The 27,555-nt window shown below is 35.4% G+C and overlaps 1 protein-coding gene across 7 annotated transcripts; it reads left to right on the top strand.

Moving 5' to 3' along the window:
* The first annotated feature begins 44 nt into the window (after positions 1–44).
* LOC101511550 (sister chromatid cohesion protein PDS5 homolog B) lies at positions 45–27,555 on the top strand. Of its 7 annotated transcripts, none has more exons than XM_012712290.3 (30): positions 47–381; positions 1,199–1,432; positions 1,541–1,722; positions 2,101–2,227; positions 2,601–2,828; positions 3,003–3,219; positions 3,351–3,496; positions 3,574–3,731; positions 3,819–3,968; positions 4,043–4,091; positions 4,691–4,879; positions 10,749–10,928; positions 11,951–12,090; positions 14,315–14,435; positions 15,787–15,918; positions 16,051–16,125; positions 16,261–16,401; positions 16,526–16,600; positions 16,964–17,091; positions 17,579–17,696; positions 18,865–18,999; positions 22,722–22,912; positions 23,014–23,161; positions 23,242–23,376; positions 23,511–23,612; positions 23,703–24,167; positions 24,924–24,973; positions 25,623–25,720; positions 26,926–27,005; positions 27,086–27,555. In XM_012712290.3, exons 1-30 carry the CDS (start codon positions 286–288, stop codon positions 27,107–27,109), a joined length of 4,314 nt encoding a protein of 1,437 aa, XP_012567744.1. In that variant the 5' UTR covers positions 47–285; the 3' UTR covers positions 27,110–27,555. The 7 variants fall into 7 exon arrangements, with proteins under 7 accessions (XP_073223661.1, XP_012567746.1, XP_012567744.1 ...); XM_073367559.1 differs by having other exon boundaries at positions 15,787–15,927; positions 23,245–23,355; XM_004516693.4 differs by having other exon boundaries at positions 15,787–15,927; positions 23,245–23,376.

Raw genomic sequence — 27,555 nt, 5'->3', positions numbered from 1 at the left:
ATAACCGAATAAAAAAGGTGCAAAAGACCAGCAAAATTTTAAAAATACGTTCGTTTGCGTAAAAAAGTTCGTTCCTAGAAGTTCCTTGCTCGGGTTTTGAATTTCATTTGGCACTGGCGATTAGTTACCACGCGCGTACAGGGCGGGATCCTCCGCGCTTAAAAAGATAGCAAAACAACCCTTGCAAATTCGTTACACACCCAAAACTCACTGAATGCAAATTGCGTGAACTCTCCCTCGTCTTGCAATCACACGCTTCTTTCCACCAGCAAAGCAAGCACCGCCATGGACGAATCCTCACTGCAACTCGTTTCCCAAATTGGAACTCACCTCTCCCAACGAACTCGTCCAAACAAGGATTTCATTGTCAAATCTCTTCGAGTAAGTATCTTCTTGCTCCGTGCTGCATTTTGCACACGTTTTTTATTTTCATATAATAAAACCTAATTCGATAATTTGTTTCTGAATTTAGTGCGATTGATAGTTTTGTAAATCTGTTTATGCAGTGTAGGTAGTCGTAACGTACTTCTAGTTTAGTTTTATGTGGTTCAATTTCGTTTGCTGGATAATAATCAGTTGAATAATTAGTTAACTTTCGTTCGGTATTTAACTTAATTTGTGGCTCCATTCCATTACATTCAATTTCAGTTTCTTTTCTCAATTATATCATGTTTTCCAACACAAATTGTAGTCATCAAGAATCAAGATGCTGCGCAAGGAATGGTTATCACTGTTTATGTTATGGGTAAACTATCATTTTAGTCATTGAAAGTGTAGGATGCTCTTTTACTTTGGTCCCCATCCTAGTCAAAAACTCCCCGACCTAGTCAAAAACTCAAATAAGTCATGGAATTATCAAAACGTCAGACAGTTTAGTCCCTGACATTGTAATGGCCATAGACTATTTTGACGGTAAGTTATATCTTTCAGTGATTTTTATGATAGTAAGTTGTATCTTTCAGGAACTATTTTGATAATTAAAGTACTAGTTTGAATTTTTGGCTCAGTCAGGACCAAAATGATAGTTCTCTACATTTTTAGGGACTAAAATGGTGGCTTACCCTTTTTGTTATTGTTGTTGTTGTTGTTATTATTATTATTATTATTGTAATATTATTGTTGTTGTTGCTGCTGCTGCTGTTATCATCATTGTTGTTGTTATTGTTATTATTCATTATTATTTGATGCTCTTATGCAGAAAGCTGCAAATGCTTTGTCAAATATAGAACAGTCACCTCAGCCGCAAACGGCCAAAGAAGTACAGGCTATGAAGAAACGAGAAGATGCTTTGAAGCCCCTGACAGATGCTGTGGTTTGTGGCGGTCTGCTTCGTCATGAGGATAAGGATGTCAAGCTTCTCGTTGCTATTTGTGTCACTGAACTGTTTAGAGTCAAAGCTCCCGAACCCCCTTTTGAAGACAAGCATTTAAGGGTACTTGTTCATTATGCATAAGTAACATTAATTGAAACTCGAGCTGTGAAGCTTTATTTTCTTCTTTTTTAGCCTTGTTATATAAATGTATTTGTTCTTTGATTTCAGGATGTGTTTAAACTTATCATTGGTTTGTTTGCGGATCTAGCTGACACTTCAAGTCCATTATTTTCAAAAAGGGTTAAAGTATTGGACACCATGGCTCAATTAAGGTGTTGCGTGTTAATGTTGGAGGTTGACTGCATAGACCTGGTTCTTGAGATGTTCAATGTTTTCTTCTCAGTTGTAAGGTTGAGATCTATGTCTACATTCTCTCTCAGTCTCACCCTCTCTGCCCCTCCTTGTGCTTAGTTGTTTAACTGAATTTCTAGCTTGTGTTATTTGATTGCGAAATCATCCTCTTTGCTCTTGTTTGATTCATAGAAGGTCTTAATGTTTGGCGGTTACAGTTTTAAGACAAAATTGTTGGTTTTTAACATATAGTGAACTGGTCATTTATTATCCAGTTCGCCTTAACAATATTATAAAGTGATGGGGTGTGGCAGTTGGTTGGAGGCTGTAGTTTGACCTTAGTAACTACAGAGATGAATCAGCCCAATAATTATTGTTAATTTTAATTTTTAATGCAAGAGTTAATGGTATCTAATCCACTTCACCCTTGTTTGCAGAGATGATCACCATGATAGTATGATTAATGCCATGGCTTCAATGATAATAACCATATTGAATGAGAGTGAGGAAACTTCTCAGAAACTATTGGAAGTGATTTTACGGAATCTTATAAAGCGAAAAAAAGTAAGCCAGTTTTCCGTTTTCATTATGAGCTTAATTTACATATTTAGTTCTTATACTTTTTTCATGGTTGACAAACTTTATACAAAGAGTATTTTGAGTGTAATACATTCCAAATATTTGTCCATTTTTCTCGCAAGAATGTGACTATTGTCCCAAAAATAAGATTAATTTTTTTCTGGTCAATTTATGCTATGTAGTTTTTTTCTGAAAGGAACACAGCATATTTGATATGCTCCTGGAGTGTATCATCTCATTCCCAAATGAATTAATATAGCAATAGCAATTTGATTTTCAAATTATTTAATAAGAATATCGTTGCTCATGATTATGAAGTGGTAGTTATATACTTATATTTATATTTTTTTGCCAACAGGATGCAACTTGTGCTGCTTATCAACTTGCTGTATCAGTCATAAAAACTTGTGTTGAAGAGGATGAGCTGAATTCCCTAGTTTGTGGGTTTTTATCTTCTTGTATATATGACAGAGACACTGTAGGCTGCGAGCTTAAAGAATTTTACCATGAAATTATCTTTCAAGTTTTCCAGTGTGCACCTCATATGCTTCTTACAGTTATCCCTAGCTTAATTGAAGAGTTATCGGTATATCCTCCCTTTTAGTCAAACTTTAAAAATTAAAATTATATATGAGCTGGGTTCCATTTGTTGAAATCAGTTAATTTATTTTTGACATGCTTATTCTGTTTCTTTTCTCAAATTTATTGATATTGTTATTCTTACTTACCATTTTTATTATATCTGCAACCCACTCCGTAGGCTGATCAGGTTGATGTTCGTATTAAAGCTGTTAATTTGGTGGGGAAACTTTTTGCACTTCCCAAACACCATGTTGCACAGAAGTATCATGATCTTTTTGTGGAGTTTTTGAAAAGATTTTCTGATAAATCTGTGGATGTTAGAATTAGTGCTCTGCAATGTGCCAAAGCTTTCTATGTGGCGAATCCTTATGGGAGAGAATCACATGATATTATCAGTAAGCTGCTTAGCTAATATTCTTGTCGTTATTTATTGGTTGTTGATGTTATATAGATTGGTTCTGCTTTCATATTTCAATTTCTTCATAATTTCATCCTAGTATTTACTGATAACCTTTCGACTGAGCAGGTTCTGTTGAAGGTCGATTGTTAGACTTTGATGACCGAGTGAGGATGCAGGCGGTTGTTGTAGCCTGTGATATTTGTAGTTCAAACCTGATGCTTGTTCCGTTGAAACTAATGTCAGAAGCCACTGAAAGACTTCGAGACAAGAAGGCACGTGCTTTTGAGTTTTTTTTTTGCCTGATCAAGGACAAAATACATAATTCTTAACAATCAACATGTTTTTCCAGATACCTGTTAGAAAGAGGGCCTTGCAGAAGTTGATGGAATTGTATCGAGATTACTGCAAGAAATGTTGTGAAGGAAGCATGACGATTACTGATCGCTTTGAAGAAATTCCATGTAAAATTTTGATGCTTTGCTATGATAAGGATTGCAAGGAGTTCAGGTCAGCTTATGCACTCTTGATTGCTAGTTGAATCGAAATTTGAGTTCTCCTGTCATAAGTTAATGTTTTTTTCAATTGAATTTTCAGGTCCCAGAGCATGGAATTGGTTCTTGCTGATAATCTATTTCCCGATCATCTTTGTGTTGAGGAAAGGACAAAGCACTGGATACACATGTTTTCTCTTTTCAGTTCTCATCATGTAAAAGCACTGAATACTATTTTGACCCAAAAGAGAAGGTACCAATACAAATGTGCTATGTTAGACACGATGAAATTTTAGAAATAATTACAAATTATTCTTTTATTTTCAGGTTACAAAATGAGATGAAAAACTATTTGGCTATACGGAAGAAATTAAAGGTAAAATGCAATGTTTAAGTGATTTTCTCATAACAAAGGGCAGACCATCTAGTCCCTTTTTAATGTAGAGGTAGTTGGAAATTGGAATAGTAATAAGATTTTTATATATTGGTAATTGGTGATAAATTCTCATACAATTACAAACTTTATATTGAATTCAAATTAATTTTATTGATTATTGAGTACATGCATGCTATTGTAAGTAATGACAGAGTTAATGAAAACTAGACTTTTACAATCTTATGTTTGTAATTTGGGTAGTTGTGAATCTCAATTTTTCTGTAAGATGACATGGAGCAAGAATGTAGGTTCTCTTGGTTGCAAAAGAATACGGAGGGTTTGGTGAATGGTTTGGTCTGCTTACATGCTTCTTATGACTTAATATAATAAGTACAGTTTGCTATTCTTATGTTATGGTGTAAAAGTCTTCCTTCATTAAATATTAAACACGTATATATTTTTTCTGTAAGACTTTGTATTTCTTTCTCGTAGGTTGTTAATACCTAGGAACTTATTTGTTGTCAGCATGTTGCAAACGACTTTTTGGTCTCTGACTGATTTGATTGCTTGGAAGTAATGGAACCTTATTACCTTGTCAGGAACTTTGTGCTGAAGAAACACAAAAGAAGATTGAAAGTGTGTTTACAAAAATGGCAGCATCTTTCTCAGATTCTCACAAAGCAGAAGAGTGCCTTCACAAGTTAAACCAAATAAAAGATAATAACATGTTTAAATCTCTTGAAAAGTTATTGGAGGAACCAACATTCACAATTGGACAAACCATAAAAGTATGTTGTTTGTAAATCCAATTATATTACCTGTCTGTTTTAATTTTATGCTTAAAATATAATGCATCAGCCATTTGTCTAGCATTGCTTAAAAATCTAGGTATGCATGTATCTAGAAAACTGTTATAAATTTGAAATTTGGTGGGTGATGGTGGTTAATACATTTGATATTGTAGATAATTGTGGGAATCATTCAGATTTGATATGATTCTGATTTGTATTTAATTAGTTGATTTGTAAAACTAGAATTGTAAATTATTTCCTTTATTAGACAGTCTTAATGAGGACTATATCTCCTCTTGATCCTTAGGCCTATAATTAATTTTTAGGATCAGTAATTTTTCTATATATTTCCGTCTTGTATTATTCAAAATCATAAAGTTAATAAACAATCACTTTTCTGCATGGTATCTGATAGGGATATTGAAGATGTAAATAGGAATAAACCTTTATTGGTTTATCACAAGAAGAAAAATAGGAAATAATGATGTTTTTGTTTTATAGTTAGGTGATTAGTTGTTAGGTAGTGCTTTTGGATCCTATCCCTTGTATAATCAGCCTATAAATAAAGGCTCCCACTCCTTTGAAAGGATCTTTGGCAAAATTAGAAATTGAGTGGTTTATACCATTGTCGGAGTGTATCCGCTCTTGTGTATCATTTTCTTTCAATCAATAAAAATAAAGGACAAATAATTCCCTTTCGCTATTGAGGTCTATCAAGGAACCTAACAATTGGTCTGACCTGACGGATCATCAACAACCTTGGGAAGCACCATAGAATCATGTATGACAGCAATGGAAAAATGGACCAGGGAGCATGAAACAACCATTCTTGGAATGCGAAAAATGTGGAGCACTTGAAGGAGGGCATGACAAAATTGAGAAGTGCAATGCAAGAATTGATCATAGCAACAAAAAGAAAGACCCAAGAATCGTCCAAGATATTAGAATCAGAGAAGTGTGTGAAGAATTTCGAGCAAGATTCGATGAGGGGGGAATCAGAAGAGGAAGAAAAGCTAGCCTCACGTTTGTGGTTAAAGAAGGTGGAATTACCCACTTTTGAATGAATCGATCGCTTTGATTGGTTGAACAAAGCTAGAAAGTTCTTTAGATTCAGAAAATAAAAACCAAAGAAAGATCAAATCTTGCGCATATTAGCGTTGAGGGCGGCGTGTTGCATTGGTTCCAGTTCTGGTTAGACAAGAACAAGAACGCGGCTTGGGAGGGATTCTTCGAGGCACTTTTGCGTCGTTTTGGAGGGGAACATCGCGAGTTTGTTTTCAAACATCTTGCGGGTTTGAAACAACGTGTAAGTGTTGATGAATTCATTCGCGAGTTCGAGTTACTCACAACGCAAGCGAAATCGGTTCCTAAAGAACAATTGTTGGGTTATTTCATGAATGGGTTGTGCAAAGGGCTTCGCGGCCTTGTTCGACCCCATGACCCAAGAACTCTGGTTTGTGTGATGGAGGTGGCAAGAGACATGGGAGAATCGCACAAGGAATTGTGCCCTCTGGAGTATGATGTGAATCACAACAAGAGAGTTGGGTGCGCTACCAAGGAACTGAGTCGAGTGTCGTTCGGGCCAACCTGACTGGAAAAAACGTTGCACTCACATAATTTGGTCGGAATGGTTATGGTTTTGGGGGCATCACAAAATGGCCCAAATTAGGTTGGAGGTACCATGGAGAGTCAGAATAGAGGCGTTAAACACATTCCTTATCCAAATATTTGAAGAGACTTGAGGAACAAAAGTGTTTTTGTTGCAATCAATTGTTTGGGCCTGGTCATCGCTGCACGAAGTGTAGTTTGCGTGTAATTCTGCTAACAGAAGATGAGGAAATCAATGAAGAGGGGGAGTTGGTACATGTTGAGATGAAGGAGGACTCTGAAGAAGAGGAGGAATTAAAAAAGGGACCAAAATGCAAAGTTATGGACCTATCTAGATGTTCTGCAGGGGGAATGACACGACCTCACACTAAGAAGTTGCAAGGGGGATGTTCAAGGTATGACGGTGCTGATATTGATAGACAGCATGACAAGTCACAACTTCATACAATTAAATTGGTGAAAAGTTTGGGATTGCCCGTCGAACTGACGGTCGCATACATCGTCAGATTGGGGGATGGACAAGGAAAGGATACCCAATGATGTTGCAAAGGAATTCAATTTCAGATGGGAAGCTACATGGCTATTGAAGATTTCTTTTTGTTCAAATTAGGATGAGTGGATTTAATATTGGGTGTGGCTTGGTTGGCAACCTTGGGTGAGTTCAAGCTGATTTGGAAAACCCTCACTATGTAATTTATGGCACAAAGAGCTGTGTAGAAATTAAGGGTGGTCCTACGTTATCCAAGGCGCTGGTTTCACCTCAACCCTCATGAAAATGACCGAAATTGAAGCAGTTTCATTAGTGTGGGGTTTGGAAACAAAAGAGACATGTCAGGAGGTTAAAGTGCAACTTCCAGAATCACAGACAAAGGAGTTACAATAGATTTTGGATGATTTTCAGGGTGGCTTTGCTGAACCTACAGGGCTGCTCCCTAACCGTGACGCATATCATAAAATACCCATCAGAACGGGTGTTGATCTAGTTAATGTTAGGCCTTACCGGTACCCTCATTTACAGAAGAACGAGATTGAAAAATAGGTTGGTGCTATGCTTAAGTCTGGAATAATCAAACCAAGTAACAATCTTGGTTAAAAACAAAGACAATTAGAGATTTTGTATAGATTATCGTGCTTGAAACAAGGCTACTGTGCTAGATAAATTTTCCATTCCGGTTATCGAAGAGCTGTTGGATGAATTGAATGGGGCAAGGTATTTTTCAAAAATAGATTTGAAGTCGGGATATCATCAGATAAGGACGCACGAAGCATATGTCCACAAAACAGCCTTTCAAACCCACCAAGGTCACTATGAATTTGCAGTGATGCCGTTTGGTTTAACCAACGCCTTAACCACCTTTCAATGCGCCATGGATGATACTTTTCAGCCATATCTCTGAAAGTTTGTGTTAGTTTTCTTTGACGACATCCTCATTTATAGTAGGTCCCAGAAGGATCATTTGAGCCACCTGAAGTACATATTACACATTATGCAGCAACAACAGTTCTATGCCAAATTTAAAGAAGTGTGAATTTGGGCAGACCACAGTAGGATACTTGGGGCACCTCATTTATGAAAAAGGAGTGTCTGTGGATCCCAAAAAGGTGGAAGCAGTTTTAGATTGGCCTATTCCTAAGACAATCAAAGCTTTGCCAGGTTTTTGGGATTGACTGGGTATTATCAGAGATTCATATGCAACTATGGGAAGATAACACATCTGTTGACTGATTTGTTGAAAAAAGGGAATTTCCAGTGGAATTTAGATCGTATGGCAACCTCCACGAAGCTTAAAGATGTGGTCACAACAACTCTTGTGTTGGCTATGCCAGATTTTGATCAAACTTTCAGCATTGAGTGCGATGCGTCCGGGCGAGGGATTGGCATTGTGCTTACTCAAAACAAGAGGCCAATTGCTTTGTTCAGGAAAACACTGGCAAAATCTTCCCTTAACAGATTTGTCTATGAATAGGAGTAGATGGCATTGGTCTTATCGATTCACCATTGGAGGCCATACCTTTGTGAGGAAATTTGTAGTCTACACAAATCCGAAAAGTCTGCGGTACCTCCTTGAACAAAGAATCACCACACAAAATCAACAAAATTGGCTAGCCAAATTATTGGGTTATGAGTTTGATGTTACTGTTAGAATATTAAAAATATCTTATAATATCTTTTATATTATATTAGAGTATCTTGAGTTATTTTCTATGATCAATTTATAATCATAGAGAATCTTAGAATATCTCTCTTTATTATTATGATTTATTCCTAATTTAGGATTGAGTCTATGTTTCTCTATAAATAGAGATTAGTATTGAGTCTTTTGTAATCAAGTCAGCATTAAACTATTATCAATAATATTCAAACTCTTATTATTTTCTCTTCTCCTTTTTCTCTAAAATCCCACAACTTCAACAGTTACCTACAAAAAGGGAGCCGTCAATAGAGTTGCCAATGTCTTGTCGAGAAAATCTAAAGAGTTAGAGTTAAAAGTGGTGACTAGACCCCTTTGGCAGGATATAAACCTCATAGATGAAGAGGTTAAGCAAGATCCTGTGCTAAATAAAATATGTGAAGATTTGAAGGAGTTGTCAGAGTCTAATGACAACTATACTTTGGAAAATGGAAGGTTGTATTACAAGGGAAGAATGGTTCTGCCACCAAAGTCTAGTTGGATACCCAAGTTGCTGCATGAGTTTCATACCTCTCCAATAGGTCATTTTGGGGTCTTTTGCACGTACAGACGACTAGCTCAATCGTTATTTTGGATTGGCATGAAAACAACAGTCAACGACTGTTGACATACAGCAATCAAATCTAATTTGATTGTGTTTATTAGTTGATTTTCTATTTAAGTTTATTTGTATTTTGGGAAAGAATCTAATCACTCTGATTTGATTTATTTCCTAATTTATTTTTCCCTTATTCTCTGCATTCATTAGATAGCTGACAGCATTGTATATATATATATGTTTGTACTGTTTCAGTTTTAATATAATAAGAAATTTTCCTTCCCTCTTGTTTTAACCTAGCTGCACCCTAAAACACATGGTATTAGAGCTTCAGCTCTGATCCTGTGGCAGCAAACCATGTCCTCCCAAGAAATTGAAAAAAAATGTTCCTCCACTACTACAATACCAGAAAAAAATTTTGGTGACCCTAAAATTGTGTCAACCCCTACCACAAATGATCCACTATCCATAAACTCTGGTTTACAGCTTCTAATCCAAAAGCTGAATGGCAAAAACTATGTTAAATGGACCCAAACTGTGAAGTTAGCTCTTGATCGCAAGGGAAAGTTACGCTACTTGGCTGGAGACACTCCTCAACCAGAGAAGACCAAACCAACCTACCAAAAATGGAAGTCAGAATCATTGGAAGGCTGATTCACTCAATGGAATCTTCCATTGGAAAGCCCTACCTATTCATTTCCACTGCAAAAGAGGTGTGGAAGCTGTACCTATTGCTATTCTGAATTGGAGAACTCCTCACATATTTATGAACTTAAGACTCGTTTGTGGCAGTCCAAACAAGGAGATAAAGATGTCACAACATTCTTTAATCTCATGGTTGTCCTTTGGCAGGAGCTTGGCCAATGTTATGAGGATGATTGGGAGAATTCCAAAGATGCAAATAGATTTAAGAAAATGATAGGGTTTATATGTTTCTACCATGACTCAATCCAGAACTTGATGAAGTCTGTGGTCGAATTTTGGGCATAAAATCTTTGCCTTCATTGAGGGAAGTATTGTAGACGACCATGGCACACTAAGGAAACTTGTTGAAAACTTAATGGAAATCCACCCAACTGGAAAAAGAAGCCAAATGGAGAAGGTAGAGCCTTCCAAGTTGCAAATGGAGAAAATGTGGAGAATAAAGTCAACTCTGAGGCATCTCCAAGTGCTTGTCGTTTGGCTATGATTTTGTGACTGCATTTATAAGTTGAGGGTATTACTATTTAATCACTTTTCTTGTGTGAAGTGTCTTGAACATTCATATTGTTGAGAGTCCCACATCAGATGAGATGTGGTCTGAAAATTTGTTTATAAGTGGGAGACATCTCTCACCTTACAAGTCGTTTATGTAAGGGTTGAGTTAGGCGCACCCTACATTTTAAGACATATTATTCTGGTTCCATGACTCCACACATTATTTTCATACTTATTTATCTTTAAGTGGTTATTTGTATTTGTTTTAACCATTATTTCCCCCTTTTTAAGTTTCATTTCTTTTATTTTCTTTTGCTTTATTTTTTGGCAGGATGAACTTCTTGTAATGATCGGAGACAGAAATCCAAATTATGAGTTTTTACGTTCACTCTTCTCCAAATGTTCATCTAACATTTTCAGCTCAGAGCACGTCCAGTGTATTTTAGATTATCTTTCCAATAGTGAAGGTGGATTTAAGAACCTGGAGGATTCTTCTCTAAATCTTCTGCTGGTAATAAAGTTGCTGCTTAGTGCATCTTAACATACCTTCTTTTATTTCGTTAATTAATTTTTTTTTTTATGTGGGAAGGGTGTGGATAAAACATTTGACCTTGCTGCATGAAAATGAAATTAGGCTCTAGACAATGCAAATTAGGTGAGTGTGACAAAGTCCAGGGTACATTTCAAGAAAGGTTGCTAACCTAAAGAATGGTGGCTTAACCTCTTCATGCTACTAGTTTGCCTGTTATTTTATCATCCCAGCTCCCGCTTCAAAATATTTGTCTCGAATCAAGAAATGAAAATATTACTCTCCACGTTCCAAAATAACTGTTGTTTTAGTAAACAAATTTTGTTCCAACGTAGGTGTTGTTTTGTTTTAGCAATGTAACATCAATTAATTTATTCTGATGTTGTCTGCAAATGAATATTGTGTGCATCACTTCCAAGTAATTATCTATCACTATGCATTTAAGACAGCTGTTAATAGTCAATAGTTAATGGGGACAATTTTGTAAAATTGTTACACTTGTTTATTCATTTTTTGTTTTTCTTTATGTGAAAAACCTTTAACGACCTTTAATCTATGTGAAAAACCTTAATCTATGTGAAATGGAGAGAGTATTTACTGAATTGCTTGTGTCAATTGAGCCCAGCATATTAGGTTTATATAATGATAACAAATAAGCTTTTTAAACATTTCCTTGAAGACTAAGATTTCAATGCTTTATGGATCTAGTCACTTATTTGATAGTGTTAATTAATTCCAATATCTTCTGTTTCCAATGCCCACTTTAAACTAATTTCAATGACATGGTAATACCAACCATGTGACAAGAGGTTCTTGTTGTGTTTTTTTTTTACAATTTAACCATAATTTTTAGGCCAAAGGGATAAATATGTAGAAAACAGTGGGATAATACTTTTGTGCTTTATTACTACATTTACCTGATTACTATCTTTGTTGTAGTGATTAGGTAAATGTTTTTTAATGTGGATTCTTTGATTAATTCTCATTTTATTTACTTGAACCAGGCTATTGTTAGAATTTTCCCCTCAATGCTGAAAGGCTTGGAGAAGCAGTTTCAAATGTTGTTGGAGCATACTAATCCTGTAAATGACAAGATGATTGAGGTTATATCAATGGCAGGTCATACCATTTCTTTCAATCTCAGGTAGCTCATGATGCTTACTTTGTATTTTCTATTATGTTGAAATACTTTAAACTGTGTTTCTAACAGAATTTTGCATCATAAAGTCTGTTTAAAAAAAAATGCTATTTGAACCTTACGATTCCAAAGAATATTTGTACAGTATGTAAACAGGGTAAATTATGCTTAGTTCCTTAAAAATCACATCCGTTTAAATTTAGTCTGTATACAAATGTTATTCATTTTTAGCCCTATAAAATACAAAAGTCATGTGTTTTTAGTCTATCACCAAGGATAAAAGCACACAATTTTTGTATAGTATAAGGACTCGATGAAAAAAGTTTTATATGGACAAAAGTTGAAATTTCCTGATTTTTTAAGAACTAAGAATATATTTTTCCCTGGTTTTTATTTGATAAACTTTTGTTGACAGCAACAAAAACAGTATCAAGCCTTTTTCCACTTGGTATATGTGGACTAAGTGATGCCGCAATGCTTTACATGAATTGTAGTTGATTTAACTAAATTGAATCATATCAGCAATTTGATTTTCTTGTTAAAGGAATGTTATTAGATTCGTATCAGTCATCGACTTGGTGAGGGTACTGGGTCACTAGGTCACTTGGTGAGGGTACTGGGTCACTAAGTCAAATGATTCTGTTAAGTCATAGTCTCTCCATCTAGAGGTCCTTAATCTTCCAATTGTACCTTCCCTTGTCTCCATCCCCACCTTTTCTTTTCACACCTATCAACGGAGGCCAGTCCACCACCATTCCTACTCAAGACTCATGCCTTGCTCTACCTGGCTCTTCTAGACTCTTCTACTCTGCCTCATATACTGGAGCTACCCATTGCCTTGCATAAAGTTAACAAATCTTCTTGGAATTCTAATCCTATTTATGCCTGTCATTTGGATTATCATCGATTATTTGTACCGTATTAGGCTTTTGTGGTTTCTTTAGATTCTGTGTGCTCCCCAAACTACAGGTGAAATTATGTTTGATCTTGGCAAGGGACATACAATGGTAGATGGGATGGAAACTTTGCACTCCAATAGTACTTGGGATTTGGTACCCTTACCTAATGGCAAAACCACAATGGGTCTATACATTTAAGGTTGGACCCATTGACAAGACTGACTGTTTGAAAGGTCGCTCGTTACAAAAGCATAGACAAAAATATTTGGCCAAGATAGCATCTATTCACCTTTTCATTTCCATAGCCCATAACAATTCATCATTGGTCTCTCCATCAATGAGACATCGAAAAAGTCTTTCTACATGGTGAGTTACAAGAAGAGGTGCATATGGAGCAACCATCATGTTTCAATGTTAGAGGTTCACCTCACCACATTTGTCGGCATTGCGGTCCAAGAGTATGCCATGGCCATATGTAAAGCTGACTACACATTTGTCGGCATTGCGGTCCAAGAGTATGCCATGGCCATATGTAAAGCTGACTACTCTGTCTTTTTCGTGCACTCTTCACATACAACCTGCCTCTACCTACTTGTCTATGTCAATGACATCGGTATTATAGGTAATGATCAAACTGCCATCGATCGACTCAAACAACATCAGTCCACACACTTTCAAACTAAAGACTTGAGTCCCTTGAAATAATTTTTAGGGATTGAAGTTGCTCAATTTAAGACAAGTATAGCTATTACTATGCAAAAATATGCCCTTGATATATTTGATGAGACTGACATGCTTGATTGCCGCACCAATGATACTCCCATGGATCTCAATGTTAAGCTACTAAACCTTAATTACCGTACATTGGTCAAGTAAGTTTGTCAATCAAACATTGATATCTACCCGGTTCCTTAGAGGAGCTGGAGTTGGAATCTATTTGTAACAAGTTTGGTGTATATGACATGTATACTTCAGCTTGAGGGAGTGTTGGAATTAGTCACACTAGTCACATGTTAATGTCTCTCTCAATTGTATAGAATCAGAAATTATCTACTAATTAGGGAGAGATTACTCAATCACATCCTTGAGCATTCATTGTATTTATTGTAAATACCTTATAAATACAGTAGGTGAGCTTTGCTTGTAACACACATGTTACAAACATATCTCATTTACAATAGTTTTGTTTAGGTTATGCTGATTTTAAGGCTTTACCAACTTTTACTGTAGCTTTTCAATGGAGAAATTTCAACTTTGAATCAACCTTCCTATTTTAGTAAACTAATATTTGATTACCATTTAAATTTAATTTATTTGTTTTTACTTTTCAGTGATATTTACCCATTTCTAGAGAAGATGTGCTTAGGTGGAACTCGCAGACAAGCCAAATTTGCAGTCTCAGCAATTGCCTCCTTGAGTTCTGAACATTCAGTGTTCTCAAAATTATTTGAGGTACACTTTCTGGGTGGATGCTATTTGCAGCATTTTAACTTGTCTTTTAGTGGAGGAAAACATCTATTATGTTGTATGCCCAATCAAAACACAATTTTAAGTTTCCTTTTTATCATTTATTTATTTAATCATAAAGCAGATATTGATTGCTATAGACATCATCAAATAGTGTTAACCTGTTCAATAGAGGGAGTTTATACACGCTAGTTTTTCACTAATTTGAAATTATGAACCCGATATAGATTATGGAATTAAACGTTGTTGAAGTTATAGGGTTTCAAATAATGAGGGATGTTGAAGTTAGTGGGTCTAATTTTTGATGTCGTTGATGATTGAAAGTTGTTGAATAAAACCTTGTAGCCGCTTAATTGCAGCATTTATATTTCCTTCATTGCAGCCTCTAACATCTTCATTGTATTGGGTGTGAAGATGGAGATTAGTTTCATATTGCCTAGAGATATGGTCTAAGTAGTGCTTTTAAAGCTTTTACAATCCTCACTTTACAAACCAGTTTTATAGAGTTGAGTTAGACCCAACCCAGTTTTATGTAATATGGAAACTAATCCTAAGAGAAAATATAAGATACTCAAATATAATAACTGGTATATAACAAGTTATTTTCATATCATCGAACATTCCCCCTAAAGATAAAGATCTAAGCTTGATACAAATATACGCTTTAAGTAAAAACAAAAAATATAATAGAAGATTTTAGATGGGTGTGGCTAGGCAATTTTTCAGGATAGCCACATCACATGGCTAGTCAGCAAATGGAGATTGTCACAGGAAGTATTTTCAAATGGCGATTATGGTTCAAAGTGGTGGCAGATTTATAACAGTCTGCGATGAAATGGCAGTGGTGTGGTGGGTTTTGCGAGCAGACACCACATGTGTCAGTAATGAAATGGCGATGGTGTTGTTGGATGTTGGGTTAAACAACTGTTAGTGGATATTTCATTCTCTCCATCATCGCATTTTGGAATCTCTGGACGCCTTCATTACATCCACCTTTGGCTGTCTTCTTTCCTGCATCCATCACCTTCATTGTGCTGGACATGAGGGGTGTGTTGAGCCTCTTCATTACAACCACCTTGAGCTGTCTTCTTTGCAGCCTCTATTACTTTAAATCTGATGGTTGTGAAGGGTGTGTGTTGAGAACTTGAGATCACCCATCGATTGGATAAATGGTTGAAGTAGTCCTTATAAGGCTCGGTGATCCTCACCCGTTGTGCTAGATTTTGTTGTTGTGTTTGGTTTAGTCCTAATTCTAAGTGTGTTGATAGCTAAATTAATAGCAGGTGATTTGCTTCTTGACAATGACAGCTTACTGTATCTCTTTCTGTGTGTCCAGAGACTAATTTATTCTTTGAATAGCCAATGGAATGTTCCAACAATTACGCACAATCTGGGATACACCGCACTATACTCTATTTCAGCTTTTGAAACTCAAGTTGAAGAGATCACATCATATATATGCCAGAAGGTTATTCAAGTAATTGAACTTAACCATCAATAGTTTGCTTATTAAATTATTTTGCCAAAACAATGTTGATGTTTGGTACAAGTTTTTCAGCTGCATGTATTGTTTCATGGAATAAGTTACTTGTTTGATCAGATGGAGTGTTTGGATGATGATGATCTGACACCCTTGCATGATACCTCTCAGAGCAGCAAATCTTGTCAATTGAAGGTTAGTACGATGAATCTGATACAGCATTTGGATTCAGTGTGTTTATGGCTAATTTAGGGAATTCTCTTAATAGTGATTTGCTTCTTAGTTGTGACAACTGAGTTTATCTCTTTCTGTTCTTCTGTGTGTCCCCAGAGACAAATTTGTTGTTTAAATAGCCAGTGGAATGTCCCAACCATTTTGCAATCTTTGGGATGCATCGCACAATGCTCTGTTTCAGGTTTTGGAACTGAAGTTGAAGAGATCATATCATATATATGCCAGAAGATTATTCAAGTAATTGAATTCAACCATCAATAGTCTTGCTACTTAAATTTATTTTGCAGAACAATGTTGATGTTCTGTAGAAGTTTTTCAGCTTCTTGTACTGTTCATGGAATATGTTATATGTTCTGATCAGATGGAGTGTTTGGATGATGATGATCTGACATCCTTGCATGATACCTCTCAGTGCAGCAAATCTTGCCAGTTAAAGGTAAGTATGAGGAATCTGATAGAACATTTGAAATTTTTTCATCTGAACTTAGATCTGGACTTAATTAAAGGAAAAATAATCTACCTTATTAATTAAAATATGACAAACAGCTGTACAATAAGAGGAAATAAATGTGTACAATTAAAAGGAAATAATGGAAGATCTTCCTATAATGAGAAACCACCTCCTTTTTCAATGCCATATAAAGGATGGATACTATTTTATCCTTATGCTAATTATTTGATCTTTTCTGATAAAATTTTTAGGTTATAAAAAATATGAAGATGGGGAATATTTTACATGATGTGCATTGTATTTCTTCCGTGATGGCTTTGTAATTTCTATGGCATGCTTATTTTGCAGATTTATGCGATGAAAACACTAGTAAATAGCTTTTTGCCTTACCAAGGGAACCAAGCCAAGCAGAACATTAGTGGACTCTTGGGTATTTTAGCAAGAATGCTACGGGAAAGTGATCACTTTGTTGATAGGTGCGGAAAAGCGATTGTTTATTCACTTGATAATGAAATTGATTACATAAGGAGTATGAATAGTACAAGTAATTTAATTATGTATAATCATAGTAAAGCTGGTAATTAGGAAAATAATTCCCTATAAATGGTATCCTAAAAGGAAATAAAAATGAAAATGAAAATGAAACTGAAATCCTAAAATCCTAATTAATACATAATCAACACTCCCCCTCAATCTGGGTGGTAGATATCTTTTAAAAGTAGAAGAATTTCAAATTACAGGGGTAGGATAAAAGAACATATTTTACCGGGACTAAACCAAATTTCACCTATATTTCAGGACCAAAAGTACAATAAACCTTTATCTGATTTATGTAACTTCTAACTCATTTGTTAAACCTTTTCTTGTTGATTTTCTATCTCTCTTCATGTGTGTTGATGTTCACTGATGACTGAACTATTAAACTTGCTGATGAACTTCGTTTTGTGTATATTGTGTGTACAGTGAAAATGATAAAGCTCATATCAGATTAGCTGCTGCAACGGCAGTTCTTCGTCTTGCTAAGAAGTGGGATATACATATCACTCCAGAAATTTTTTGCTTCACTATTTTGATTGCAAAGGTATGTATAATTACCCTGTCTCCATTTGAAATAGATTGATCCAGCATTTTATCATATCTTCCCATGTTGTAGAGGTAAAATAATGGAGAATCCCAATATCAATTGTTAAACTTGAAAGCTAAGAAAAAATCATCTGAAAATTGTTCCTGAACTGATTCTCATGTACAAAGGCATTTGCATCTATATACTTTATTCATTATGAAAAAAAGAAAGAAATTGTTCAGAATAAGGTTCTTCACAAGTCACTAAGAGTTCAATTCTTCTGCATATATTCAGATTATTGATATCTTAAATAAGGCTTGCTCACCCACTCAATTTTAGGAATTAAAGGTCAAGCTCAATGTCTGTGATCAGGCTAGCTTGATCCCTCCTTGAGGGGAGTATTAGTAAGTTCCCGCATTCAATTTACTGTAATTGGAGCATGATAAGTTAGTTCAAATGGTGGCAGTTATTACAGTTGCTTAGCTAATTAGTATATGAAGCTTGTAATAACAGTTGTAGAGTTGGATAGCTGTAGGAATGTTTGTTAGAATAACAAAGATGTAAATGTTTAACATCTGTTTGTAGTAGAGTCTGTTGTACTGAAAACTTTCTTAGTGAAGTCCAGATTCAATAAATGGAAACATATAAAGCACAAACAGGGCACAAGTAGATGGTACATCATATGGATATGGTAAGTTAAAAAAATTATAAGACACCACATGGCATTACTATAGTGCAAAACATATAAGTAAGAAAATACAAGTCTTAAATCAGAACAGAGAATCAATTATTCAAAGTTGGCACAAGTCATTCACATCTATATTAACATCTGTTTAATTAATATTGTGGTACTCACATCTATTGGAATAAAGTTCAACAAAAAATAATAAATAAAAAAATCATAAAATACTAAGCTTCTAGCACATGAATACATATTTGACACTGGTGCAACTTGACACAGCTAATGTTTTGAAGTGTTGTGCTTCGTTGAAAATATTAGTTCTCTAGAATAATTGAGAAAATATTCATCAGAAGGAATTAGGTGTATTTATTTCTACGCTAGGCCGGAATTATTATTTCTTATGGCTCTTCTGTGAACTATAAATTGTTTACTGATTCTCCTTTGTTTCACTATTATTATATTATTCATTTCAATTTATTTTTTTCACCTCTTTATGTATTCCAGGATTCTTCTTCTTTTGTTAGGAGCAAATTTCTTAGTAAAACTCATAAATTATTGAAGGAGCATAAACTACCTATCAGGTTTGCTTGTGCTTTTGCATTGGCAGTGACTGAGAGCATCGATGATCTGCGATTTCAAGTATGTTTGTGTCTTTTATGCATGTCAAAATTACTCTTTTTATTCATATTAAACTGAAGTACTTTTATCATGAAACAACTATCTCAAAAGTTTAAGCTGTTAAGAAAAGAAACGTGAATGACTTCTGCATTATTTCTCTAGCACATCCCCTCAGGTAAGAGTCATTTGGGCCTGAAGTTTAAATAATGCATCAGCCTTCCATACCTTGTGGTAAAACTCAAACTATTTGTTGGAAAAATTGAAATGACAAGGATTAAACTCTAAATCATATGGTTATAGAGGCTTTGATGCCACATCATTAACCAACTATCCTAAATACTTAGCTGTTTGGTGAAGGACATAATAACGTTTTCATACTAGGGTTAAATATGTTTTTAGTCATTACAAAATATCTATTTTATTATTTTAGTCTTAGTACCTATATACTATTTATCCATATCATTCCTCAAATTATATAAAAACAGGGTGTTTTTATGAAAGGTGTATTAAATCATTAAAAAATCTGAAAGTTTACTGATAAGCCAATTGTTAAAATTTAGTGTATGTTTTTATTATTCCTTGACTGGGCAACATCCTAGGCTAATTGTTAATAGTCCTAGTCAATACAACTTCTTAGACATTGAATGTAATTATTGCAGCATTTTTAGAAAACAAGAGAGAGATTTGAGAATTCATTATGAGTATTTTGTTTATGAAAACTGAATGATAACAGATTTTGATACAATGTTTATATAGGAGTTCTTATCCTACACTCCTAAGGGGCTTAGCCTACACCCCTGTAACTAACTCTTTAACAGAGCTGCCACATGGCAGAATAGTATTCTAGAGCTAAACAGAAACAAGAGTAAAGTAAAACTATGTAAACTAGTACATTCATACACCCCCCACAAAATTAAGGTGGGTTTGCACCCAAAGGTGCAGCAGCAACCACATTGAGCATGTTCCTGAACTCCAAAAATTTGTGGAAGGAAGAGGCTTAGTAAACACATCAGCCTTATGAAGATCACTAGGAACATGAACCACTGCAAGTCACTTGTTCACAACCTTTTCTCGAACAAAGAAAAGATCAATTTCCATGTGCTTAGTTCATGCATGGAGGACAGGGTTGTGGGGCATAGCAACAGTACTCTGATTATCACAGTAAACAACAAGAGGCAGGAAGGGCACTTTCAACTCTGTTAGTAATGTTTGTAGCCATAGAAGTTCAACAGTAACGAGAGCAAGACTACGGTACTCTGCCTCAATACTAGAACAGGCAACCACAGTCTGCTTTTTGGACCACCTAGATAGCAAATTTGAGCCAAGGATAACAGCTGCACCAGAGGTGGAGTGACGATCATCTGGGTTAGCAGCCCAGTCTGCATCACAGTAACCATGCAGAGATAGAGAACAAGAGCCAGGTGCAGGATGAAGCTGAAGGCCTAGATGTTGAGTGCCAGCCAAATCTCTCAGGATGCGCTTAACAACCTGCCAGTGAGAGTCTAGAGGGTGTGACATAAATTGGCACACTTTATTGACAGAGTAGCTTAGCTCAGGTCTGGTAGTTGTTGCATACTACAGAACACCAACTACAAAACTATACAGAGTAGGGTCTGAGAACTCAGGGGAGCCTGTTCTGGACAGCCGTGACGTGGAAACCATAGGAGTAGCGACAGGACTAACTCCAGACATGCTGGTTTTGGTTAGTAAATCACAAATATACTTTGATTGAGAGAGCAGGAAAGTGCCATTTGGTAGTGACTTAACCTCAATACCCAAGAAATAATCAAGTGAACCAAGTTGCTTTAGTGCAAAGACATGATTGAGCTTGGTAGTGATGGTGGAGATAAGGGCTACAGAGTTGCCAGTGATGATATCATCCACATACACCAAGATATAAATCACACAGCATCATTATAAATAGGTGTCTCATTAGACACGCATAAGTTACTCATTTTTACATGGTATCGGAGCGGATTCTTATTATGCGTCTCTGTGCTTCACACTACCGCTGCCGGCGGGGACATTTGCCACCAGAAGCACCACCTTTCAGTCTTTCAATTTTTGGCTTCATACAGTCATCCGTCGCTGTCAACTCCGGCTGCCTTTCTAGCAACCAGCCACGCCACTATGACTGCCACAAAAGTGCTGCCTTCGCTGTGCTTTTCTCCAGTGACTTTTTTTTCCTCAAACACAGCTGTGCTTTACACCAGCTGTCACTTTTCTGTCCTTTTTTACTCTGTTACAGCTATGCCAACACCAACTGCCTCTTTTTAGGGCGACCTACTGCCTAAAACCACCATAGACCGCCGCACAAACCTCCGGCGAGCACGATGACCATTTTTACGCTGCCAAACTCCTCTGCGCATGAGCCCCACGCGTCACCATCAACACCGCGCGTGACACATACTCCAGCCACCAGTTTTCTACTCCAGCTGTCACTAAGTGTCGCAAATCACATTACGAGGTGATTTTTAATTTTGATGATTTTCCAGCATCCTTTTCTCTTTCGCCTCACGTAGATCGTCATGTCCCACAATATACCTGCTGCTGCTTCTTCTCCCACTTTCAGTTTACTACTCCTTTGCTCATTCCTTGCGAAAAATTGGTCGGTTATGCCAATTACGCAGGTTTGGCTATTGGTGTGAGAGTTTGGTTTCAAGGACAAGGTTGTGAGGACCATTTGCTCAAACAATCCAAGGATATTCCCACTGACAATCAATCCGTTGGTGACTCTTTTCCCACACATGAATCATTAATGGTGCCTTCTCTTCTCGTCGATGATCATCTTGATGGTCACTTATGTTGGTTATGATTCACACTAGCCCAACAGTTTTCAAACTTAGTTTCAAGTTTTGTGAGAAAATGTTTTGATGTAACAATCTTAATGCATAGTAAGCTTTAGCTTGAGGGGGAGTGTTGAAATTCAGTTTATGTTTCTATTATTGATTGTGCAACATCCTAGTTTAATTGTTAGTAGTCCTAGTCAATACAACTTCCTAGACATTGAATGTAATCATTGCATCATCATTATAAATAGAAGGTGTGTGATCTCATTAGGCACACAAAAATTACTCATTGCTCATATTTTTACACCAATAATGTCAAATATTATAATAGTAAATTAAATGGAATATTAGCATAGTTATAAGGTTAGTATTTTAGGTGTAGATAGAGGAAAAGGAGTATGCAGAATAGTTAATGTATATATTAATATGATGCAAATGATGTATCGAAACTATCCTAGTAATTATTATTTATTAATGATGTGGTCTGATGTTTTTTCAGATATTTTGCCAATATCTAATCTTATAAAATATAATAAACTCCCTAACTCCACCAATTACAATAAAATGATTAAAATAATTCCAAACTGAAATTTTCCATTGTAAAGTTATACCGTAAATAAAGTAGTAAACTTAGATAATCCAATCTTCACTGGTTTCTCTACTTTTGCCCAAAATAAGAATAAAAATAAAATCTGTAGGATCCAGTCGAGAGAAATAAATATAGGGTTAAATGACAATTATTTGCGACGCAAGCTTAGTAGAAGAGGTTAATGTAATGCTTTATTTCCTTTGGGGAGGATAACTGTAATGTTTTATTTCCCCATTATAGCCTCAAAACGTCCTACATTTTTTCAATAAGATTGTTTTTATTCTTATTATGTTTTAGAGTCTGTTTTGTTATTGAGCTGAGGTATGTTTGTGCTAATTAATGGTTACTGATACTGCTCATTTCAGAACTATAAACATATGGCAGAGTTTATTAAGGATTACAGTATAGTAGCTTGCAAACGACAAACTTCTGCTTTTCGAGGAGCAATCATTGATTACCCTGCATATATTTTAGTGTACTTGATTCATGTGCTTGCTCAGAGTAATAACTTCCCTGAAGTTTTTCAAAATGAAAACTTGTGTGCTGACCTTTGTAGGTAATAAATATATTGTTATTATCCAATCTCATTTTAGTTTTACTCGTTATTGCATGAATTTTAGCGCTAATGATGGTGAAACTTCTGGATTGCTTTTGTAGTCCACTCTTCTTTCTCTTGCAGGCATTGGTTGATGTAAGTATTGTTGATGGTGACCGGGAGCTTGTTAATGAGGCTGTCTTATATATATTTAGCATTTTTCGAGCAATCAGAAAAGCTGAGGATTCTGTTGATGCACAGATGACCATTGTATAACATTTTTAACATGGTTATTTACTACTGGTTTTTTTGGTTGTATACAAGTTTGATTTAAGCTTCATGAAATGCAGAAGCTGCACAAGCTGGCTGAAATTGGGAGATTTGCTTTAAATGCATTAAGTCCCAGTGAAATTTCTGTATCACAAGCCCCGCGACAAGTTTTGCTGCCTTCGTCATTGTATAGAGTGAGTCTCACTAAGGATGATGTGAGTTTTCTGTATGGCTTTCTTTTCTTGAAACAGTTACACTGACTTAATCAGAACACTTTATTTTTATAATATTTAGTTTGTTTGTGTTATTGATGCAATTCTATTGTTTTTGGTGAATCTGTTAACTACAGGCTAGTTCAAAATGTCCAAAGTTCTATTTTGATGAGATTTTTTTAAGTAGAGTCTTTGACATGCTTAAAAAATCTGGTGAATCTCAGACATATGCTCAAAAGGTATTTTTGGTGTATGCACAATAGGCCCTAAACATTTCATAGTTCATTTTGGTGATGCCATTTATTTTTATTTCCTTGTTTTGCTAGTAGTCTGTAAAAACACTTCCGAAGCCTACTCGCAAAGGTCAACAGGATGTCCAAAGGTCCAATGTTAATATTTGCAGCGTGCTGGACTTGGCTTCTAGCAAACCAGACAATTGTCCCAAGAGAGACACTACAAATGCTAAAACTGTGAAGCCTAAAATAACTTTAGAGAAAAAGAGAAAACATGTGCCTCGATCTGATTCTGGATCAGTTGGTTTGCATGAATGCTCTACAATTGAGAAGCAGCAAAAATTACAATCAAAACAAGTTGAAAATACTTCAGAGAGAAACCGGCTTTCATCTAGTGATTCTGTGAGCTGTAAGGGTTCTATGGTGGAATCACATATGCTGACCCGTAAATCGAAAAGAGCTGCCACTTATTCATTGGAGAATGCTGTGACAAGTAGCAAAAATACTGTTCAACATTTCAAATGCCCTAGAACTAACCTCAAAGATACATGTCGTTCTAAGGTTTGTGGGAAATCATTGAATGATCAAAAGCTGAATACTATTTCATACTTGTATGTTTAATTTTGTGAATGATATGAAATATATATGTATAATGTGGTAAAAAATAGTAACAATGTCGGTTTCTTCTTTGTTCTTGTTTATAGCCTTAAGGGTTTTTCTTGAGATATGATATGAACCATTCTTAATCTTTTAGTAACAGCAGACATTTGTGATGAGGTCTTATTGACATGTTATTATAACTTGTAAGATTCTCATTGAACTAGTGGACAGGAGTTTGCCCTTGCAACCTTAATCTCTAAATAAATTAAATATTTTGGCACACGGCTTGAGTATGCTTGTGTTTTGAAGGCATCAAGCCCTGAAGGATTTTGGGAACAGTGGACTGGTTTATCAAAAGAACACACCATTTATTAGTCAAATACCAATAGTTTAAGCTTTTGGGGTTGCTTGAACCTTCAGTTATTGGTAAACTAAAAAGTAATTGGATAATCATAAATGGGCTGATATGCTAGTGGGATAGCAAACAAATTTTTCCTAAAATTTATTTGTAAGGTCATCTAGAGTCTTAACTGTATATTTGTATGCTTTCTTGGTTATTAATTATTATGGATGTTAGACCACAACCTTGTAGCTTATCCCTTGTTTTGAATTTCATTTTGACTTCAGTCATGTTTTATCCTTTTAGTTATGCAACGTTGCCTAAGCATGCTTCATGTGAAAACAATCTTTATGAATCTCATTTGATTTTTTGTGTAGACACGAGATATACTGGCAGATGTTTCGAATAAAAATCATATCACCCACTGGTGAGTTTTATTTGATGATAACTCTTACTTTTTTGTCTAATCCTCTTTTTTAGTTTTAATTTCAATTTCATTGAACCGTTTCAAAAGGAGATCATAACTAGTGTATCCTACTAGTACTTTGTTTATTGGGTGATATTTATGTCTAGTGCAAAACCGATGAAATAAGTGATTATTTGGGGGGAGGGGGGGAGTCCGGCGATGGCTGACACTGCATACACCTTCTATATCTTTAATTCTTTATAACATGAAATAAAATTCTTGAAATGATTCATAATAACTATGTCTTCTAGCATCTACCCGACATTTATCCAACTACTCGACTATGTATTCTAGAGCATAAAGAGTAAACAGAAGTATCTTCGACGGCATGTGCAATTTTTTCCAACAAGTGACTTGACAGTTGATATCCTGCCTAAAAAACCACATTTTCGGCTGGATAACATCAGGCAGTTGTCTTTCAAAATTTAACAATTCTATGTATCTTCAGCTTATTGCCAACGCTGTACCTGATATCACCCTTTTTTGTGTATATTATTTTTATTTCATTTCCTTGAGGCTTGAACCGCCTATAAATTTTGAACACTTTTATCAGTAATATCTTTTTCTTTTCAAAAAACAAAAATATAAGGGTACCTGTTGCATGTTGCAGTGATCCTAGTGAGGATTCTTCTCTCAGTTCTATAAAGCAAAGTACGGATACGACAAGATGCCTAGCAGCTAATGAGGGAACATCGCTGAGGGAAAATAGTAAGTAGTGCAACAACTGAAAAATGTATCTTGTGCTGGTATTTGTTTGCATGCTATCCTTCATTTTTATCAAAACGGTTAATGACACTCTATTTTACTTGGCAGTGTATGTTATTCGGGCTAGAAATAACAGCAGTTTAATGAAATAGGAGAGTAAAGAATTTGAATAATTATCATAAGGATTTAATGTTGATACACTTAAAATATTTCACATTATCATCCATTTGTGTGTTTATCCATCATTAAAAGTTTGTCTATATAACTAGCAGAGAAGTCAAAATATGTTGACAATGTGCAATGTCAACACACTTCAATCATTATGGAAATTATTTTACATTGACTGTGGGTCAAGATTAACACTCTTGTTATATGAATATCAGGTGCAATACATATCCATACAACTTGTTTTTGTACTAATTATTCGGTTACAAGTGTTGTAATATTTGTTTTATACTTTTATGTGAAGTAGGACCGAACATAACCTGGTCCAACCATTTCGCGCCAGATTTAATTCTTTTATGCATTAAAAATAAGGTTAAAAAAGTATGGTCTCATTTTATGACCTAAGATTGGGTTAGGAATGAACCGGGGTCAACCTTCAGGTTACTCAACCCTTTCCATGTATGGCTTTTAGTTATAAAATTATTTCATATTTTCATTTATTTGAAAAATATTTTTCACTTACAGCAATATATTATTGTCCTTTTCTTAGTAGTGTCATAAAATTATTTGATAGCGTAGAATGACACTGCCTATAATCTAAAATAATATATGTGCTAATTGCATGAAGTCACAAACTATTTTATCTTTTGAACAGGAATGTGTGATCATCGTATGATTTAAGTTAGCTTGTTTCATGTCCATAGGATAAGATCTTAACTAGCCTTTATCATAATTAGACTTGTATCATTGGGTTCTTAGAGTCTTGGGTCTGTTGAAGGACAAGGGTTGTCGGGCCCATGAATACCCCTGTGAAAATAGTACAAAAATATGTAGGCAACTTAATCCGTAGTTGGAAAGACTTGTAGTCAGCAAAATGACACATCCCAAAGACTGCTAAAAAGATTTTGGAGGAGAGGCAATAAGCCAAATGATCACTGGTGCAAAAGTAACACTTAGTTTTCTGCTAGTTTGTTCGTCATGCAAAGATAACATTGCTTGAGGTTATGCATATCCTAAAGAAATTTCTTTCAATGGTGTTGCAGATCTTGGTGCAGCAAGTGTGGATGGAAGTGAAAAGTTCACAGAGACAACATCAGAAGTTGTCAATTCGAGTGAATATGCTGTAAGTTCTGCCTGGTATAGTTATTTCCCTCTTTAGCAAAAGTTGTCTTTGACTCTGAAATTTAGTTTCTTTTTATCCAGGTTAGAACAAGGCGGAAAGTATAAATATCATTCAGCATTCCCACCTTCAGTTACCTTTACTGAATTTGAAAGAATGCACATTCCAATATGTGATTATGCAGTTCCATTCATAGTATTCGTTACTCTTTCTTGTAGCAGTTGCCTTGTTGCAGCAATTGCCTTGTTGCGTAAATTCTGACTGATGAAAGGATTAAGTTAACAAGTTGGCAAAGTTCTTGAAATTATAGCAGCTTGACGGATAAAGACATCTTTGAAAAATAGTTACTCTAGGTTGTATATCAAATGCATTTAAATACAACACATGTGTATATTAGGATTCTCAATGCAAAAATATGTTTATGTCTGAATATACACTAGTCTCAATATCTTTATAGATACTTTTGAGTCCAAAGGTATGTTAGCAGTTTTTCAATTGTTAACCCAACATATACTATCGTTTTCTCAAATACTGGAAGTGACTTGTTGATCCC

The sequence above is a fragment of the Cicer arietinum genome, chromosome 4 (assembly GCF_000331145.2).
Source record: "Cicer arietinum cultivar CDC Frontier isolate Library 1 chromosome 4, Cicar.CDCFrontier_v2.0, whole genome shotgun sequence".
Lineage (NCBI taxonomy): Eukaryota > Viridiplantae > Streptophyta > Magnoliopsida > Fabales > Fabaceae > Cicer > Cicer arietinum.
Note: the sequence above shows the minus strand (reverse complement) of the source record. Positions and strands in the feature narration are given on the sequence as shown.

Coding starts and splice junctions, on each gene's coding strand:
- LOC101511550 (XM_004516692.4), top strand. CDS start 286: ATGGACGAATCCTCACTGCAACTCGTTTCCCAAATTGGAACTCACCTC. Junction 12,091..14,314: donor ACCATTTCTTTCAATCTCAG/GTAGCTCATGAT, acceptor TTTACTTTTCAG/TGATATTTACCCATTTCTAG. Junction 22,913..23,013: donor TTGTGTGCTGACCTTTGTAG/GTAATAAATATA, acceptor TTGCTTTTGTAG/TCCACTCTTCTTTCTCTTGC.